Raw genomic sequence first — 18,743 nt, forward strand, 5'->3', positions numbered from 1 at the left:
GGGTGACCGGCGTGTGGCCGCAGGGACATTCCTGCCCCCCCGCGTGCCGGCTGTCCCCGGTATGTGGGGGGACACCCCCAGCCCCCCCCCCCGACCACCCCCCCAGCGCATCACCGAAGCAGCTGCTGCAAATTCCTCCCCTCGCCCATTGCCACATCTGGGCAACATCTGGGGGCTGGGGAAGTGGTGGGGGGGGAGGTGTTGGGTTGCCCAGTGGTGCGAGGGACTTTTGGGGGGCAGGATGCTGCCTTGGGGGGGCGGGGGGGGGGACACGGGGTCCCGAAGGCGCCCGGGGCCGTGGGATGAAGGAGGTCGTTGCCAGGGTGACGGCGCCTGAGCCGGGCCGGCTGCCAAGGGCTGCGGGCTCATGCGCAGGATGGCGCTGGCACGGGGGGGGCCGGGGGCATGGGGGGGGTGTGGGGTTCCCCCCCCCCCCAAGCCCTGCCCAGCCTGGCCCTGCATTGGGGATTGGGGTGGGGGACCCATCCCTTGGCTGCCGGCCCACTGGGGTGGAGACCCCCCCCAACTCGTGACACATGTGAGCTGCACCCTGAAGGGGGGGGGGGCCCTGCCTGGCTCCTTGCAGGGGGGGGGACGCGACTGGGTGCACCCACCCGCGTGGGCGCGGCACCCTGGGGCAATAACCCCCCGCCCACCCGCGTCAGGGGGGGCACAGGGTGGGCACAGAGAGGGGCGCAGGGAAGGTGCCCACACCCCCCAGGGATGGTGGCTGTGACCTTACTGGGGTGGTGGCTGTGACCCACTGGGATGGGTCCCACCACATGCTGGGATGGTGCCCAGGACCCACCAGGATGGGTCCTACCGTGACCTGCTGGGATGGTGGCCATGACCCACCATGATAGTGCCCAGGACCCACCAGGATGGGTCCCACCGTGACCTGTTGGGGTGGTGGCCAGGACCTACCAGGATGGTGGCCATGACCCACCAGGATGGGTCCCACCATGACCTGCTGGGATGGTGGCCATGACCCACCATTATAGTGCCCAGGACCCACCAGGATGGGTCCCACCGTGATCTGCTGGGGTGGTGGCCAGGACCCACCAGGATGGTGGCCATGACCTGCTGGGATGGTGGCCATGACCCACCATGATAGTTCCCAGGACTCACCAGGATGCGTCCCACCGTGATCTGCTGGGGTGGTGGCCAGGACCCACCTGGTAGTGCCCAGGACCCACCAGGATGGGTCCTACCGTGACCTGCTGGGGTGGTGGCCAGGACCTACCAGGATGGTGGCCATGACCCACCAGGATGGGTCCCACCGTGACCTGCTGGGGTGGTGGCCAGGACCCACCAGGGTGGTGGCCATGACCCAGCAGGATGGGTCGCACCATGATCTGCTGGGATGGTGGCCAGGACCCACCAGGATGGTGGCCATGACCTGCTGGGATGGTGGCCATGACCCACCATGATAGTGCCCATGACCCACCAGGATGGGTCCCACCATGATCTGCTGGGATGGTGGCCAGGACCCACCAGGATGGTGGCCATGACCCACCAGGACAGGTCCCACCACCCTGCCGGGATGGTGCCCCCCCCCCCCACCCACAGGACATACTGGGGGGTACCCATCATCATATGGGATGCCCTGTGCCCGCACCCACGTGTCACCCGTGTCCCCGCAGAGGTGCTGCTGAAGGTGCAGGTGTACGAGAGCGGGACGCTGGCCCCGCTGGCCCAGGCCACCCTGGAGGTCTTTGGCAACCGCAGCTCCCTGGCGACTGGCACCACCGACCACGAGGGCACCGGCGTCCTGCCCGTCCCCTACCGCCTGGGCACCTGGGTCCTCGTCACCGCCGCCCGCCGCGGCTACGTCACCACCTCCGTCCCCTGGCACGTCAATAAGCTGCCGCGTGAGTGACCGGGTTCCCCAGTCCTTATGGGGGACCCCAACCCCTTACTGGGGGGCTCTGAGCCCTTATTGGGGGCCCTGATCCCTTACTGGGGGGCTCTGAGCCCTTATGGGGGACCTTGATCCCTTACTGGGGGGCTCTGAGCCCTTATGGGGGACCCTGATCCCTTACTGGGGGCTCTGAGCCCTTCTGGGGGTCCCCTACCCCTTACTGGGGGGCTTTGAGCCCTTATGGGGGACCCCAACCCCTTACTGGGGGGCTCTGAGCCCTTATGGGGGACCTTGATCCCTTACTGGGGGCTCTGAGCCCTTATGGGGGGACACAACCCCTTACTGGGGGACTCTGAGCCCTTATGGGGAACCTTGATCCCTCACTGGAGGGCTCTGAGCTGTTATGGGGGTCCCCAACCCCTTACTGGGGGGCTCTGAGCTGTTATGGGGGTCCCCAACCCCTTACTGGGGGGCTCTGAGCTGTTATGGGGGTCCCCAACCCCTTACTGGGGGGCTCTGAGCCCTTATGGGGGACCCTGATCCCTTACTGGGGGCTCTGAATCCTTATGGGGGGACACAACCCCTTACTGGAGAGCTCTGAGCCCTTATGGGGGTCCCCAACCCCTTACTGGGGGATTCTGAGCCCTTATGGGGGACCTTGATCCCTCACTGGAGGGCTCTGAGCTGTTATGGGGGTTCCCCAACCCCTTACTGGGGGGCTCTGAGCCCTTATGGGGGACCCAATGCCTTAATGTGGGGCTCTGAATCCTTATTGGGGACCCCAACCCCTTACTGGGGGGCTCTGAGCCCTTATGGGGGACCCAATGCCCTAATGTGGGGCTCTGAATCCTTATTGGGGACCCCAACCCCTTACTGGGGGGCTCTGAACAGTTATGGGAGGGCCCTAACCGCTTACTGGGTGCTCTGAGCTCTTATGCGGAGCCCCAGTCCCTTACTGGGGGGGCTCTGAACCCTTATGGGGGGCTCCAATCCCTTAGTGGGGGGCTCTGAGCCCTCATGGGGGACCCCAACTCTTTACTGGGGGGCTCTGAGCCCTTATGGGGGCCTTGAATCTTCACTGTGGGAGTTGAGTTGGTTCCTTATGGGGGACCCCGATCTCTTACAGGGGCTCTGACCTTTTACTGGGGAAACTGGTCCCTTACTGGGGACCTCAATCCCTTATGGGGGGCCCAGGCCCTTAATGGGGGGCCCAAGCCCTTAATGGGGTCCCTCATTCCTCCCTTACTTTGGGGGGGGGGGGCTCCAATCTCTTACTGGGGTCCCTTGATCCCTTTCTGGGGACCCCCAATCCCTTATTGGGGCCCCAATTCTTTCCTGGGACCCCAATCCCTTACTGGGGACCCCCAATTCCTTACTGGGACCTCAATCCTTTCCTGGGGACCCCAAAGGGCTTTTGGGAAGGGGGTGCCGTACAGAGGAGTGTTTGGGGGGGGGGTCTGGCCCCTCCAGGAGGGGATGGCCATGTCCTGGTGACCCCGAAGTCCCCCCATCCCGGCGCGGGGGGGGTGGGGGGGCACCCTGGGCTGGGTGCCAGCCCTTGGCCCCAGGGCCGGCGCGGGGCGGGGGGGGGAGCGCGGGGCGGCGTCGATGGGGTCACCTTGCTGGGGGGGTGGGACACGTGGGAGTGCTGGGGGGGTACAGGGATGGGGGGCACAGGGATGGGGGGGTACAGGGATGGGGGTGCAGGGATGGGGGGCACAGGGATGGGGGGGTACAGGGATGGGGGTGCAGGGATGGGGGGCACAGGGATGGGGGGGTACAGGGATGGGGGTGCAGGGATGGGGGGGTGCAGGGATGGGGGTGCAGGGATGGGGGGCACAGGGATGGGGGGGTACAGGGATGGGGGTGCAGGGATGGGGGGTGCAGGGATGGGGGTGCAGGGATGGGGGGGTGCAGGGATGGGGGTGCAGGGATGGGGGGTGCAAGGATGGAGGGGTGCAGGGATGGGGGTGCAGGGATGGGGGTGCAGGGATGGGGGTGCGTGGGGATGGGGGGTGCAGGGATGGGGGGGTGCAGGGATGGGGGGGTACAGGGATGGGGGTGCAGGGATGGGGGGTGCAAGTATGGGGGGTGCAAGGATGGGGGTGCGTGGGGATGGGGGGTACAGGGATGGGGGGGTGCAGGGATGGCGGTGTGGGGATGGGGGGTACAGGGATGGGGGGGTGCAGGGATGGCGGTGCAGGGATGGCGGTGCAGGGATGGGGGTGCGTGGGGATGGGGGGTGCAGGGATGGGGGGGTGCAGGGATGGCGGTGCAGGGATGGGTGTGCATGGGGATGGGGGGTGCAGGGATGGGGGGGTGCAGGGATGGGGGGTACAGGGATGGGGATGCAGGGATGGGGGTGCGTGGGGATGGGGGGTACAGGGATGGGGGGGTGCAGGGATGGCGGTGCAGGGATGGGGGTGCGTGGGGATGGGGGGTGCAGGGATGGGGGGGTGCAGGGATGGCGGTGCAGGGATGGGGGTGCAGGGTTGGGGGGGTACAGGGATGGGGGTGCAGGGATGGGGGTGCGTGGGGATGGGGGGTACAGGGATGGGGGGTGCAGGGATGGGGGTGCAGGGATGGGGGGTACAGGGATGGGGGTGTGCCGGGATGAGGGGGGTGCAGGGGGTGCCCCCACCCTGCCTGCCACCCCCTGTCCCTCTCCCCATTTCCATCCCACCCCTTGCTACCCTACCCCCCCCCCGATATCGGGCTCTGCTGGGCCCATCACCCCCCCCTCCCTATCAGCACCCCCCCTCCCCCTCCTCCCCAGCCCCCCCCTCCCCAACTTGGGGGACCCCGGACGGGTATTTCAGGGTCCCCCCCCCCTCCCCCCCCCCCCCCCCGCAGTCTACGCCTCCATCAGCCTCTACCTGCTCCCCGAGCGCCCCGCCACCCTCATCCTCTACGAGGACCAGGTCCAAATCCTCCTGGGATCCCCAGGTGAGCGATGGCGATGGGGGGGGGGGTGACACCACCCCATTCTGGGTGTGCTGCCACCCACCTTGTGTCCCCTCCAGGTGCCCGGGGGCAGCCGTGGGCGCAGTTCCCGCGGCGGGCAGCCCGCTTGCCCCGCAGTTCGACCTACAGCCAGCTCGCCGCGTCCCTCACCGCCGCCACCGGCCCCGGCCTGGCCCGCGCCTTCCCCGCCTTCCTCGGGGCCGAGCAGGACAGCAGCGGTACGGGGACACCGGGAAGGGGTGGGGGACACCCACCCCCCCCCCCCATGAGGTCATCCCCAATGTCTGTCCCCGTCACTTGTCCCCGCAGCCAATGCCACCTGGCTGGAGCTGGCACCCGTGGCGGCTCTCAGCGTCCATCTCTTCACCGGCAACGGGACGGAGGTGCCGCTGGCCAGCCCCGTCTATCTGTCCGTCCCGTTGGCTCCCGACGCCGGAGCCGTGGTGGCCACCAGCGTGCCGGCCTGGAGGTTTGACCCCAAGAGCGGTGAGTGCTGGGTGGGGGTGGGGGTGGGGGGTACGGCTCCTGCTGGGGATGGCGGTGGTGGGGGTGATGAGTTTGGGGGGTCTCAGCCCACCTCGGGGTGGGGGGGGACGGATGTGTCTCCCTGCAGGGCTGTGGGTGCGTAACGGGACCGGGCTGATCCGTAAGGAAGGCCGGCAGCTCTACTGGACCTTCGTCTCCTCCCAGTTGGGATACTGGGCAGCGGCTCTTCCATCTCCTAGCACAGGTAGGGTGACACCCATGGGTGTCCCCAGCCTGGGTCCCTGTGGATGTGGGGACGGGCTGTCCTGGGGGGGTGTGGCAGCACCCCAGGGTGAATGGGGGGGTGACGGGCGGGAGGGGGTGAAGGACACATCCCATGGGGTGCTGGTGGGTGCAGCCCCACGGGGTGCACTTGCTGGTGGGGGGGGGTGGTGCCCGTGCCCCGTCCGACACGGGGTGCACTCGCTGGTGGGGGGGGGGGGTGGTGCCCGTGCCCCGTCCGACCCCGCTGTCCCCCAGGGCTGGTGGCGATGGCGGCGGGCGTGACGGACATCACCACCTACCACACCATCTTCCTGCTCACCATCCTGGGCGCGCTGGCCCTGCTCGTCCTCATCCTCCTCTGCCTCCTCATCTACTACTGCAGGTCAGCACCCCCACCCAGCACCCTTGGGGTCCCGAACCGCCCCTGTTGGGGGGACACACTGCCCGCCTGGCACCCTTGGGTGCCCTACGGCTGGCTATGGTGGGGGGGACACTGCCCGCCTGACACCCTTGAGTGCCCTATAGCTGGATATGGGGAGGGGACACTGCCCGCCTGGCACCCTTGAGTGCCCTATAGCTGGATATGGGGAGGGGACACTGCCTGCCTGGCACCCTTGAGTGCCCTATAGCTGGCTATGGTGGGGGGTACACTGCCTGCCTGGCACCCTTGGGTGCCCTATGGCTGGTTATGGTGGGGGGGACACTGCCCGCCTGGCACCCTTGGGTGCCCTATAGCTGGGTATGGGGGGACACTGCCTGCCTGGCACCCTTGGGTGCCCTATGGCTGGCTATGTGGGGAGCCACCCCCCCCTCCAGCACCCCCAGGTACCCTATAGCTGACTATAGGGAGGGGGCACCCTCCTGACACCCCTGGCCATCCTATAGCTGGCTTTGCCGGGGGGTGCACCCCTCACTGCTCCATAGCTGGCTTTGGGGGGGCACCACCCCCTGCCCCCCCCCCCCCAGGTACCCTATAGCTGGCTGGAGCCCCCTCCTCTAGCACCCTACAGCAGGTGAGGGAGGCGGGTGGGTGACCCCCAGCACCCCCCCCTACCCCCCCCCCACCCCCCGTGGGGTGACCCCGCCGCCCTCTCCCCGCAGGCGGCGGTGCCTGAAGCCGCGGGCGCAGCACCGTAAGCTGCCGCTGCCGGGGCCGCTGGACGCCGCCCGCCGGGACCAGGCCACCTCGGTGTCCCAGCTGGACCTCCTCTGCGGTGGCAGCCACCTGGAGACGGCGTCCTCGGGGGGGGACACCGACCTCCCCACCCCCGGCTTACCCCCCCCTACCCGTGACCTCTCCACCACCCGGCCGGACTTTTTCCAACCGCCGGCCCCCCCTCAACTCCGTACCGGTCCTCGGACCCCCGCCGGCACCCTGGCCCCCCGCCGCCGCCAGCCCCCCGCGCCGGAGGACTATGGGCGCCCCGGCGAAGCCTTCGGCCTCAGGGCCGCCCGCTCGGTGGATGGGCTGCAGCCGCCGGATGAGCATCCCCGGGGGACCCCCGCTTTCCCCCCCCGACCCCCCTCGCCCCCGGTGTTTTCCCGTTACGGGGGGCAGCCACCCGAGCACCCGCTGCCCGAACCCCCCCCTCGCCCCCCCTCGCTGGCCCCCCCGGGTCCCCTCCTCCTCTGTGGTCCCCTGGACCGGGGTGGGGGGCCGGAGGATGTTTACCGGGGGGTGATGCCCACCCTCCTCATCCCCGCCCGCTACATGCGCCTGGCCCCCGGCGAGCCGGAGGGTCCCCCCGAAACCGATGGGGGAGCCGGTTCGACGGTGGCAACGGCCGCCCCCCCGCCCCCGCCATCCGCTGGGCAATCATTTGAAGAAGGGGAAAATTGGGGGGGGGCTCGTGCCCCCCAACCGGTGAGCGGTTCGGTGGCCATCCCGGTGCTGCTGGACGGGTCGGCGGTGGCCCAGCTCAACGGGGAGCTGCAGGCGCTGGCGGGGCAACAATTATTAGAATTGGGGGGGCCCCCCCCTCCAAGAGCTTGGTTCGTCTCCTTGGACGGCCGTTCCTCCCAGGTCCGACATTCCTACATCGATCTGCAGGGCGGCGAAAGGGGGTCCGGCCCCGCGCCCCCCACCCGCCTCTCCCGGGCAGTGGGAGGCGGGGGGGAGGATGGAGGGACCCGACCCCCCCTCCCCGTCGCCTCCCCCGAGGACAGCTCGCTGGCCCCTTTGCTGGAAGCGGGGAGCGGGGGGCGGCGAGGGGGGGGCAGCGGGCGCAGCAGTGCCAGCGAAGCCCCCCGTGACTCCCTGACCAGCCCCGAGGAAGAGGAGGCGCTGGCGGAGGCGGGCGAGGGGGGGGACGAGGGGGGCGACCGTAAAAGCCCCTGGCAGAAGCGGGAGGAGCGGCCGCTGATGGTCTTCAACGTCAAGTGAGTGGGGGCGGGGGGGGGGCCCTGGGGGTTGGGGGGGCTGTGGGACCCCGGGGGGGTGGGGGGGTGGGAGGATGGTGGGTGCCCTGCTGCTGTCATCCTGTCCTGCCACTATCCCAGTCCACCACCATCCCAGCTCACCACCATCCCAGCTCACCACCATCCCAGCTCACCACCACACCAGCCTGCCACCACCATCCCACCCCACCATCCCATCCAGCCACCATCTCATCCCACCACCATCTCATCCCACCACCATCCCACCCCACCATCTCATCCCACCACCATCCCAGCCCACCACCATCCCATCCAGCCACCATCTCATCCCACCACCATCCCACCCCACCATCTCATCCCACCATCTCATCCCACCCCACCACCATCTCACCCCACCACCATCTCACCCCACCACCATCTCACCCCACCACCATCTCACCCCACCACCATCTCACCCCACCATCACCCCATCCAGCCACCATCTTGTCCCACCACCTCATCCCACCACCGCACCATCCCGCCACCACCATCCCATCCCACCAGCCGTCCTGTCCTGCCACCGTCCCATCCCACCACTGTCATCCCAGCCCACCCCCATTCTGTCCCACCAGTCATCCCAGCCCACCCCTCTCACCCCACTCTCCTTGTCCCTTGTCCCCCCCCACTCCATGCTCTGCCAGGGGAGGGGACAGAGGGACAAGCCCCAGGTCACCTGCGTCCCTACGTTCTTGGGACCCCCCTGGGTACCGTGTGTTCCCCCCCCCCACCCCCTGTCACCGGGCGCTGCTGCATGGGGTCCTGCTGCCCTGTCCCCCCCCCATGACATTGCCATTCACCTCCCTGTCTTTGGGGGGGGGCGGGGGGGGCAAGAACTGCATGGCCCCCCCCAAGTCCTGAAGCATGTCCCCGCTTGTGTCCCTGCAGGGTGGGGGGGGCCGGCAGTGCCCCCCGGGCCAGCGGTGCCTCCAAGCTGCCGTAGGAGCCGGAGGGGGGGCCCTGTCCCCCCCCTCCCAGCCTCGTCCCCCCCAACCTTTGGATTTTAATCGTGTTTCTAAACGTTTTCTATGTGACGAGGAAGAAGAGGGGCCAGCGGGGGCTGGGCTGGCGGTGGGGGGGGGACATGGGGACACCCCCCCCCCACCCCAGGCACTGCCTGCCCCCGGCCGGGCTGGGCAGGGAGCTGCTGCCTGCGCCTGCCTGCACGTCCCTGCCTGTTCGTTAGATGGCATTAATATATTAAAAAAAAAAGAACCCCCCCCTCCCAGCCTCTGCTTCCTGCCTCAGTTTCCCCCCCTCGAGGAGCCAGGGGACGGGGGCTTGTCCTAGAAACCTTTTATTGGGGTGGTGACACCCGGGGGGGTCCCCAAGGACATCAGAGCAGCACCCTGCGGGGTGCAGGCAGGTCCCAGCGCTGGGGGCTGCACCCCCAGCCCCCCCCGGTGCAGCGGGACCCCCCGGGGCAGCAGTGACGGCCATCGGAGCAGCAGGAGCCCTGCGGAGAGACAGGGGATGAGGAGGGGGGAACCAGGGGTGATGCCACCCAAACCCCCACCCTGGTACCCCTCCCACTAACCTGGGCGAAGGGGCAGCACCCCCAGGAGCCCCCCCGGCTCCGGCAGCACCGCTGCCCGCCGCGGCAGGAACGGGCAGCGTCGCAGGGCACGGCGGCACCCGGCTCGTTGCCGGCGGCTCGCAGCGGGGCAGATGGGGAAGCGGGTGCCCGGCGGGGGGGTGTGGGTGCTGGCAGCAGCGGGGTGGGTGCCAGCAGCTTCTCGCAGCTTTGGGCGGCCACGTTGCAGGTGTAGCCCCGGGGGCAGCAGTGCTGGTGGTCCCTGCAGCAGACGGCCTGGGGAGGGGGAGGCTGGGCTCAAAGGGGGACCCAGATATCTGGGTGCCATCCTGATCGCCCCCCCCCAACCCCATGTACCCCCCCCCCCCCCTTAGCCTTGCTCACGCCCAGCAGCAGCCTCAGGGACTGTGCCAGACCCTGTCCCCAAAGCGTCCCCAGAGTCCCCAGGGAGGGGGGGGCAGTGACGGAGGTGTCCCATGTCCCTGTCACCCCTTCCTTGTCCCCAAACACCCCACAGCCCCGCTCTGCACCAAAGCCCCCCCATCCTATCCCATCCCATCCCATCCCCAACCCCTTGTGCCCTGGTACAGCCTCCCCCCCCACACCCTCCAAAGGGCCCCCCCAAACCTGCTCCAGCGGGCAGCACCCCCAGGCCCCCAAGCTCAGCTGGCAGCACGTGCTCCCGTCGGGGCAGCTCGTCTCCTCGTCACACTGCACGTCCCCCCCCCGGGCCAGCGCCGGGGTCTTCCGCAGCCAGGGCCGGCGGCCCCCCCCCTCCTGCAGGCAGCTGCCCCCCGCCGCGTCGCAGGTGTAGCCCTGGGGGCAGCAGTGCACGTGGTCGGGGCAGCAGACGGCCTGGGGGGGGGGAAAAGGGGGGGTCTGAGCCCAGCCCGGCCCCCCCGGGACCCCCAGATCCACTTTGGGGGACCCCCAGGGGACGAACCGTGCCCCCTCCCTGCCTGTTCCTCCCTCGTCCCCTGTCCCCCCCATCCCAGCCTGGCTCCATCCCTCCTTGGGGGGGGGTGGTTTACGGGGACCCCCTGCCACCCTCGTTCCCCCCCAGCAGGACAAGCCCAGGTCCCCGAGCATCCTGGTGGCCTCACGCCCCTTCATCACCTCCCACCACTGGAGCCCCAAACTGGTCTCAGTTAACAGAGGGGGTCTGCCAGGTACCCAGCAAAGGGGCCCGGTGTCACCCCCATCCCTGTGGGACATTGGGGGGTAGGAGCCCTCCCTGTCCCTCCTGGGGGACAGGGGACGTTGGCCCTTATCCCACCCAGGGCACAGGGGACATCTGACTTCATCCTCCCAGGGGAACAGGGGACATCTCCCCCCGCCCTCCAAGAAGCGAGGGGACATCTGGTATTGTCCCTCCTGGGGGACGGGGGACATCAGCCATTGTCCCACCCAGGGATGTCCCCTGCAGGGCAGGGGTGGGTCTGTCCTGGGGGACAGGAGGTGGCAGTGTCCTGTTGAACGTCCCCACGTCCCCAGGCCCTTTGTCTCAGCCGCTCGGGGCCCAAGGGGGGACCCCAGCATGTCCTTGTCCCCGCATGCGGCCCCCCTGTCCCCTCCAAAGGGGCCCCCCCATACCTCCTCCAGCGGGCAGCACCCCCAGGCCCCCGAGCTCAGCCGGCAGCACGTGCTCCCGTCGGGACAGCTCGTCTCCTCGTCACACTGCACGTCCCCCCCCCGGGCCAGCGCCGGGGTCTTCCGCAGCCAGGGCCGGCGGCCCCCCCCCTCCTGCAGGCAGCTGCCCGCCGCCGGGTCGCAGGTGTAGCCCTGGGGGCAGCAGTGCACGTGGTCGGGGCAGCAGACGGCCTGGGGGGGGAAAAGGGGGGGTCTGAGCCCAGCCCGGCCCCCCCGGGACCCCCAGATCCACTTTGGGGGACCCCCAGGGGATGAACCGTGCCCCCTCCCTGCCTGTTCCTCCCTCGTCCCCTGTCCCCCCCATCCCAGCCTGGCTCCATCCCTCCTTGGGGGGGGGTGGTTTACGGGGACCCCCTGCCACCCTCGTTCCCCCCTAGCAGGACAAGCCCAGGTCCCCGAGCATCCTGGTGGCCTCACGCCCCTTCATCACCTCCCACCACTGGAGCCCCAAACTGGTCCCAGTTAGCAGAGGGGGTCTGAATGGGGGATCAGCAAATGAGCCTGGTGTCACCCCCGCCATCCCCATGGGACATCAGGAGCTCTGGGCCTGGCCTCGTCCCTGGCGGGAGACAGGGAACGTTGGTCCCCACCCCACCCGGGGCACAGGGGACCCCTGCCCCTTCCCGCGGGGGTGGGTCTGTCCCAGGGGACAGGAGGTGGCAGCGCCCAGCTGAAAGTCCCCATGTCCCCAGGCCCTGGCCTTCAGCCGCTCGGGGTCCCTCGAGCTGCGTCCCCCCAGCAAGGACACCCAGGGCCCCCTGCTCCCTTGGGTGCACCGCCCCGGCCCCCCACCCCACTGGGGACCCCAGCATGTCCTTGTCCCCGCATGCGGCCCCCCTGTCCCCTCCAAAGGGCCCCCCCATACCTCCTCCAGCGGGCAGCACCCCCAGGCCCCCGAGCTCAGCCGGCAGCACGTGCTCCCGTCGGGACAGCTCGTCTCCTCGTCACACTGCACGTCCCCCCCCCGGGCCAGCGCCGGGGTCTTCCGCAGCCAGGGCCGGCGGCCCCCCCCCTCCTGCAGGCAGCTGCCCCCCGCCGGGTCGCAGGTGTAGCCCTGGGGGCAGCAGTGCACGTGGTCGGGGCAGCAGACGGCCTGGGGGGGCGAGAAGGGGGGGGGTCTGAGCCCAGCCCGCCCCCCCCGGGACCCCCAGATCCACTTTGGGGGATCCCCAAGGGACGAACCGTGCCCCCTCCCTGCCTGTTCCTGCCTTGTCCCCTGTCCCCCCCCATCCCAGCCTGGCTCCATCCACGCTCCGGGGGGTGGGATATGGGGACCCCCTTATCACTCTGTCCCCCCTGCAGCGGGACACACAAAGGTCCCCAAGCACCCTGGTGGCCTCATGTCCTTTCATCACCTCCTGCCACTGGATCCCCAAACTGGTCCCAGTTAGCAGAGAGGGTCTGAATGGGGGTCCAGCAAAGGGGCCCAGTGTCATGCCCCATCCCTGTGGGACATCACGGGGGTGGGAGCCCTCCCTGACCCTCCTGGGGGACAGGGGACATCTGCCTGTCCCGGGGGGGGCACAGGGGACCCTCGCCCTTGTCCCTCCTGGGGGACAGACCCCCCCCCCACACCCCCATACCTCCTCCAGCGGGCAGCACCCCCAGGCCCCCGAGCTCAGCCGGCAGCACGTGCTCCCGTCGGGGCAGCTCGTCTCCTCGTCACACCGCACGTCCCCAGCTGGGGACAAGGGGACAGTCAGAGCCGGTGTCCCCTCCCCGGGCTGGGACAGGGGGTGGCCCGTTCCCCCCCCCCCGGGGGGGGTCCTCACCTTTGGGCAGGGATGCCAGGGGCCGTGCCCAGCCCCCTGAGGAGGTGCAGGTGGAGCGCTCCAGGTCGCAGGCAGTGCCCTGCGGGCAGCAGTGCTGCCCGTCGCTGCAGCACACCGCCTGCCCGGGGGAGAGCCCGCCGTCGGTGCCGGACCCCTGCCCGCCCCGCCTGTGCCAGCGGTGCCACCCCCAGGGTGGGCTGCCGGCGTGGGGTGCCCGGTATGGGGTGCATGGCATGGGGTGCTCAGGGCGGGGTGCGTGACATGGGGTGCCTGGGACGGGGTGCCTGGCATGGGGTGTGGGTATGGGGTGCCCGGTGGGGGGGGGGGTCTGTACTGGGTGCCCAGCATGGTGTGCCTGGCACCGGGTGCTCAGTGCGGGGTGCCCAACATGGACAGGGTGCCTGGGACGGGGTGCCTGGGACAGGGTGCCTGGCATGGGGTGTGGGTATGGGGTGCCCGGTGGGGGGGGGGTCTGTACTGGGTGCCCAGCATGGTGTGCCTGGCATGGGGTGTGGGTACGGGGTGCCCGGTGTGTGTGGGGTCTGTACTGGGTGCCCAGCATGGTGTGCCTGGCACCGGGTGCTCAGTGCGGGGTGCCCAACATGGACAGGGTGCCCGGGACAGGGTGCCCAGGACAGGGTGTCTGGCATGGGGTGTGGGTATGGGGGGGGTCTGTACTGGGTGCCCAGCATGGTGTGCCTGGCACCGGGTGCTCAGTGCGGGGTGCCCAGTGCAGGGTGCCAAACATGGACAGGGTGCCCAGGACAGGGTGCCTGGCATGGGGTGTGGGTACGGGGTGCCCGGTGTGTGGGGGGTCTGTACTGGGTGCCCAGCATGGTGTGCCTGGCATGGGGTGTGGGTATGGGGTGCCCGGTCTGTGTGGGGGTCTGTACTGGGTGCCCAGCATGGTGTGCCTGGCATGGGGTGCTCAGTGCGGGGTGCCCAGTGCAGGGTGCCCCACATGGACAGGGTGCCCGGGACAGGGTGCCTGGCATGGGGTGTGGGTATGGGGTGCCTGGTGTGGGGGGTGTCTGGTACTGGGTGCCCAGCATGGTGTGCCTGGCATGGGGTGTGGGTATGGGGTGCCCGGTGTGGGGGGGGTCTGTACTGGGTGTCCGGCATGGTGTGCCTGGCACAGGGTGCTCAGTGCGGGGTGCCCAGTGCAGGGTGCCCCACATGGACAGGGTGCCCGGGACAGGGTGCCCAGCATGGGGTGTGGATATGGGGTGCCCAGTGTGTGTGGGGGGTCTGTATGCCCAGCATGGTGTGCCCGGCATGGGGTGTGGATATGGGGTGCCCAGTGGCGGGGAGGGTCTGGTACTGGGTGCCTGGCATGGGGTGCTCAGTGCAGGGTGCCCAACATGGACAGGGTGCCCGGGAGAAGGTGCCTGGCATGGGGTATGGGTATGGGGTGCCCGGTGTGGGGGGGGTCTGGTACTGGGTGCCCAGCATGGTGTGCCTGGCATGGGGTGCTCAGCACGGGCTGCCAGTACAGGGTACCCGGTGTGGAGTGCATGGCATGGGATGCCCAGCTTGGGGTACCCAACATGGGGTGCTTGGGACAGAGCGCCCAGCATGAGGTACTCAGTATGGGGTGCCCGGCATGGGGTGCCCAGTGTGGGGGTCTGGTATGGGGTGCCTGGTGCGGGGAGCCTGGTAGAGGGTGCCCAACATGGGGTGCCCAGTACAGTGTGGCTGGCTTGGGGTGCTTGGCATAGGGTGTTTGGTAGAGGGGTGCCCAGCACGGGGTGCCTGGCATGGGGTGCCCGGTGCAGGGTGTCCAACGTGGGGCCAGCACTCACGTTTTGCAGGGGACAGCAGCCGTACTGCGCCGAGGGCAGCTGGCAGCAGGTAGCACCGTCGGGACACGCCGAGCGGCCGTCGGGGCACAGCACCTGGCGCAGCGTGACTGCGGGGCAGAGGGGGGGACACACACAGCATCACCGTGCCCCCTCCCCACCTCCACGTCCCCTCCGTGGGGACAGTGAGGACACCCCACTACCCAGAAGGGGACACCCCTTACCTGGCGCTGGGGGCTGGCGCTTCCAGGCGGGGAACACGGTGCCAAGGGGGACGTCACCGGCGGGTGACAGGCAGCGCCCGTGGGCCAGGTCACAGACGGTGGCGTGGGGACAGCAGTGCACCTTGTCGGCACAGCACGAGGCCTGGGGGTGCCAGACCCGCTCGTCACAGCGGTGGCCGCATGATGTCCCCCCCCCACAATGTCCCCGTGTCCTGTGTCCCCCCCCGCCTGCCGTGTACCTGGGGCATGGGGCAGCACCCCCAGGTGCCGCTGGCCGTCACGCAGCAGGTGGCATTGTCGGGACACTCAGACTGTCCGTCGGGACAGGGGATGGCACGGGGGGCTGCGGAGAGCGGGGACAGGGTGAGGGACACCCATGCCTCCCACCCATGTCCCCCCCACCCAAGTGAGACCCCCCCTGTACCTGGGGACGCGATGCAGGATTCGCCATCGGCGCTACAGCGGGACCCTCGGGGACAGCAGCGGTGGCCGCCGGCGCAGGGGACTCCCTGGGTGGAGAGAAGCAGGGGGGTGGGAGGGCTGCGGGAGAGGGGGAAAGCCCCCCCAGAATGGTGGAGAGAGAGGGGAAACTGAGGCACGGCGGGTGGGCTCACCTCTGGCAGTGGGCAGCTGGCTCCGGCGGGGCACGGCGAGCCATCCTGGCACGCCGCAGTGCTGCTGGCGGGCAGGACCTGGGTGGGGGGGTACAGGGGGGTGTTACCCACTGGTGGGGGCACCCCCTCCATACCCCCCCTGACCCTGGGCACTCACCGGGGTGGTGGGGCATGGTTGCCCGTCGGGGCATCGCAGCCAGGCACCGGCTCCGGCCAGGGCCAGCCACAGCGGCAGGAGGGTCCTCATGGCGCTGGGGGCACCTGTGGGCAGCGGAACCCCCCCCCGGCACCACCGTGCCTCAGTTTCCCCACTCACGGGGGGGGGGCAGGTCTCTGCTTCAGCACTGCCCCCCCAACTCTTGCTTCTCCTTTCGGTCAGGTGCTGGAAAAGCCCCGGCCCCCTCCCTCCTCCCCCCCACCCCAGGGTGCTGGGGGGGGGCACCCACATGTGCCGGGGAGGCCGCTGCGGCATCTGGCACCCCAACCACCGCCCGCAGCACCCCGATAACATCTCCCCGCGGCACAGGAAGGCAGCACGGCTTTCAGGGGGAGGCAGCCCCCCCCGGCCAGCACCCATGGGTGCTAAGGGCTGCCCCACACCCCCCTGCGAGTCATGCCTCCCCTCCCCCCACTTCCACAATCACTTTCACTTCCCTTTCCCGACATGGCGTGACCCTCCCCCCACCTGTGGGTGCGCGGCCCCGTCCCACGGGGGGGGGGGGGGGGTGCTGCCCTCCCCCTGCCCCCCACCGCGGCTCCCACCCGGGGGGCAGGGGAAACTGAGGCAGGCCCAGGCCCTACAGCCCCCCACGCCGCCGGGACACACCGTGGGGGGTGTGTGTGTGTCACCGCCCACGGGGACCCGATGTGGGACCCTGTGCTGGAGGCAGCCCCACCCCCCGGTGTCACTGCCCTGTCCCCCACCCCCGGGACCCCCCAGGGCAGGGCCGGGCCCTCCCCACGGCCTCCACAGGGACACTGTGGGCCCGGACCCAGCGCTCCCAGTGCCTCCCAGTGCCCCCCAGTGCCTCCACTGCCCCCTAATATGTCCCAGTGCTCCAAGGGACTCCCAGTGCCTCCCAGTATCTCCCAGGGCCATCGGGATTCCCTCCCAGTGCCTCCCAGAGCCCTCGGGATTCCCTCCCAGTGCCTCCAGGGACTCCCAGTGCCCTCGGGATTTCCTCCCAGTGCCCTCAGGGAATCCCAGTATTCCCAGTGCCCCCTGTGACTCCCCCTCAGTGGCCCCCAGGTCCCCCCGGCCCGTCCCGGGCCCGTGCCCGTGCCCGTACCCGCTCCCGGTCCCGCTCCCGCTCCCGGTCCCGGTCCCAGCCCCACCGCCGGGGTCGCCGTGCCGGCCAACCGCAAGCCCCACCCCCCCGCCCCCTATTGGCCCACCGCCCCCTCTGCCCCACTCCCATTGGCCAACTCGGGGAAAGGAGGCGGGGAGCACCGCCTCCTCACCCTTACTCCTTACCCCGCCTTCCCCGTCACGTGACGCGGGCCCACATGACCGCAGCCCCCCCCCCCCGGGGCCTGAGTGCGATGAGTTGGCCAGGCCTCAGCGCGGGGGTCGCCCCGCGGCTCTGCGCCCCCCCACCCCCGGGAGCGGCCCCGGTGCGGCGGCACCTCCGCGGCACCTGTCCGGGGCCCGGGGCCCTGCACCGCGCTGGTGCTCCTGGGGCGGGCTGCACCCCCAAACCCCCACAATGCCCCCCAAACCCTCCCCAGACCACTCCACCCCCCTCCCAACCCCTCCCCACCAAAGCCCCCAAGCCCCTGCAACTCGCCCCAACCCTCCACCAACCCCCCAAAACCCCCTGCAACCCTTCCAACCCCCCCGAACTCCCAATCCCCCCAATCCCCCCAACCCCTTCTAAATCCAACCCCCTCCAAACCCCCCCATCTTCCCCCAACCTCCCCAAGCCCCCCAACCTTCCCCACCCCCTGCCAAACCTCCAAGCCCCCCCAAATCCCCTCCCAACTCCCCCCAAGAGACCCAACTCCCCCACAATCCCCTACCAAACCCCCAACCCCCTCCAAACCCCCCCTAAACTCCCACCCCCCCAAGCCACCACCAAAACCCCTCGCCCCTCCCAAATCCCTGCAACCCCCCAACGTCCCTGCCAACCCCCCCAGCCCCTCCTAATCCCCTCAATGTCCCCCAAATGCCCCCAATCTCCCCCAAGACCCCCCAACCCCCCTGCCAAACCTCTCTAAGCCCCCCCAAATCCCCGCCAAACCCCCCTAAACCCCCCTCCAACCCCCCAAGCCCCTCCAAACCCCCTCATCCCCCCTCACCCCCCCAACCTCACCCTTAATCCCCCCAACCCTCCACCAATGCCCCAAGCCCCCCAAAACACCCTCTGAACTCCCAATCCCCCCCAAATCCCCCCCAATCCCCCTCCAACCCCCCAAACCCTCCCTAAACTCCCCCCCAAGCCCCCCATCCCCCCTCACCCCCTCAACTTCCCCCTTAACCGCCCCAACCCTCCACCAACCCCACAAAACACCCTCTGAACTCCCAATCCCCCCAAAATCCCCTCCAACCCCCCCGAACTCCCAATCCCCCCCAAATCCCCCCCAACTCCTCCCTAAACTCCCTCCCCAAGCCCGTACAAACCCCCTCATCCCCCCTCACCCCCCCAACTTCCCCCTTAACCCCCCCAACCCTCCACCAACCCCCCAAGACCCCCAAAACCCCCTTCCACCCCCCCAAACTCTCAATCCCCCCCAATCCCCCCCAAATCCCCCTCCAACCCCCCCAAACCCTCCCTAAACTCCCCTCCAAGCCCCCCAAAACCCCCTCCAACCCCCCTTGAATTCTCAATCCCCCCAAATCCCCCTTCAACCCCCCCCAAACCCTCCCTAAACTCCCCCCCAAGCCCCCCAAAACCCCCTCCAACCCCCCCTGAACTCTCAACCCCCCCAATCCCCCTCCAACCCTCCCTAAACTCCTCTCCAAGCCCCCCAAAACCCCCTCCAACCCCCCCTGAATTCTCAATCCCCCCAAATCCCCCTCCAACCCCCCCAAACCCTCCCTAAACTGCCCCCCAAGCCCCCCAAAACCCCCTCCAACTCCCCCTGAATTCTCAATCCCCCCAAATCCCCCTCCAACCCCCCTCCAACCCTCCCTAAACTCCCCCCCAAGCCCCCCAAAACCCCC

The 18,743-nt window shown here is 69.5% G+C and overlaps 2 protein-coding genes across 4 annotated transcripts; one reads left to right on the forward strand and one right to left on the reverse strand.

Annotated features, from left to right (window-relative positions):
- Positions 1-1,371: 1,371 nt before the first annotated feature.
- On the forward strand, positions 1,372-9,209 carry FAM171A2 (family with sequence similarity 171 member A2). Its single transcript, XM_075171217.1, has 8 exons — positions 1,372-1,871; positions 4,715-4,807; positions 4,885-5,043; positions 5,135-5,311; positions 5,439-5,555; positions 5,831-5,957; positions 6,677-7,954; positions 8,876-9,209. The coding sequence occupies exons 1-8, from the start codon at positions 1,427-1,429 to the stop codon at positions 8,928-8,930; spliced, it is 2,451 nt and encodes an 816-aa protein (XP_075027318.1). The 5' UTR covers positions 1,372-1,426; the 3' UTR covers positions 8,931-9,209.
- Positions 9,210-9,266: 57 nt separating this feature from the next.
- GRN (granulin precursor) lies at positions 9,267-16,944 on the reverse strand. 3 transcript variants are annotated; one of them, XM_075171220.1, is made up of 14 exons: positions 16,870-16,944; positions 15,738-15,841; positions 15,581-15,658; positions 15,391-15,475; positions 15,206-15,309; positions 14,967-15,108; positions 14,746-14,852; positions 12,944-13,061; positions 12,755-12,852; positions 12,037-12,264; positions 11,115-11,342; positions 10,149-10,376; positions 9,525-9,797; positions 9,267-9,443 (listed from the first exon to the last, which is right to left on the reverse strand). In XM_075171220.1, exons 2-14 carry the CDS (start codon positions 15,825-15,827, stop codon positions 9,324-9,326), a joined length of 1,899 nt encoding a protein of 632 aa, XP_075027321.1. In that variant the 5' UTR covers positions 15,828-15,841; positions 16,870-16,944; the 3' UTR covers positions 9,267-9,323. The 3 variants fall into 3 exon arrangements, with proteins under 3 accessions (XP_075027321.1, XP_075027320.1, XP_075027322.1); XM_075171219.1 differs by having other exon boundaries at positions 15,738-15,840; positions 16,881-16,913; XM_075171221.1 differs by lacking the exon at positions 10,149-10,376 and having other exon boundaries at positions 15,738-15,840; positions 16,881-16,913.
- Positions 16,945-18,743: the final 1,799 nt, after the last annotated feature.

The sequence above is a fragment of the Calonectris borealis genome, chromosome 22 (genome assembly GCF_964195595.1).
Source record: "Calonectris borealis chromosome 22, bCalBor7.hap1.2, whole genome shotgun sequence".
Taxonomy (NCBI): Eukaryota; Metazoa; Chordata; class Aves; order Procellariiformes; family Procellariidae; genus Calonectris; species Calonectris borealis.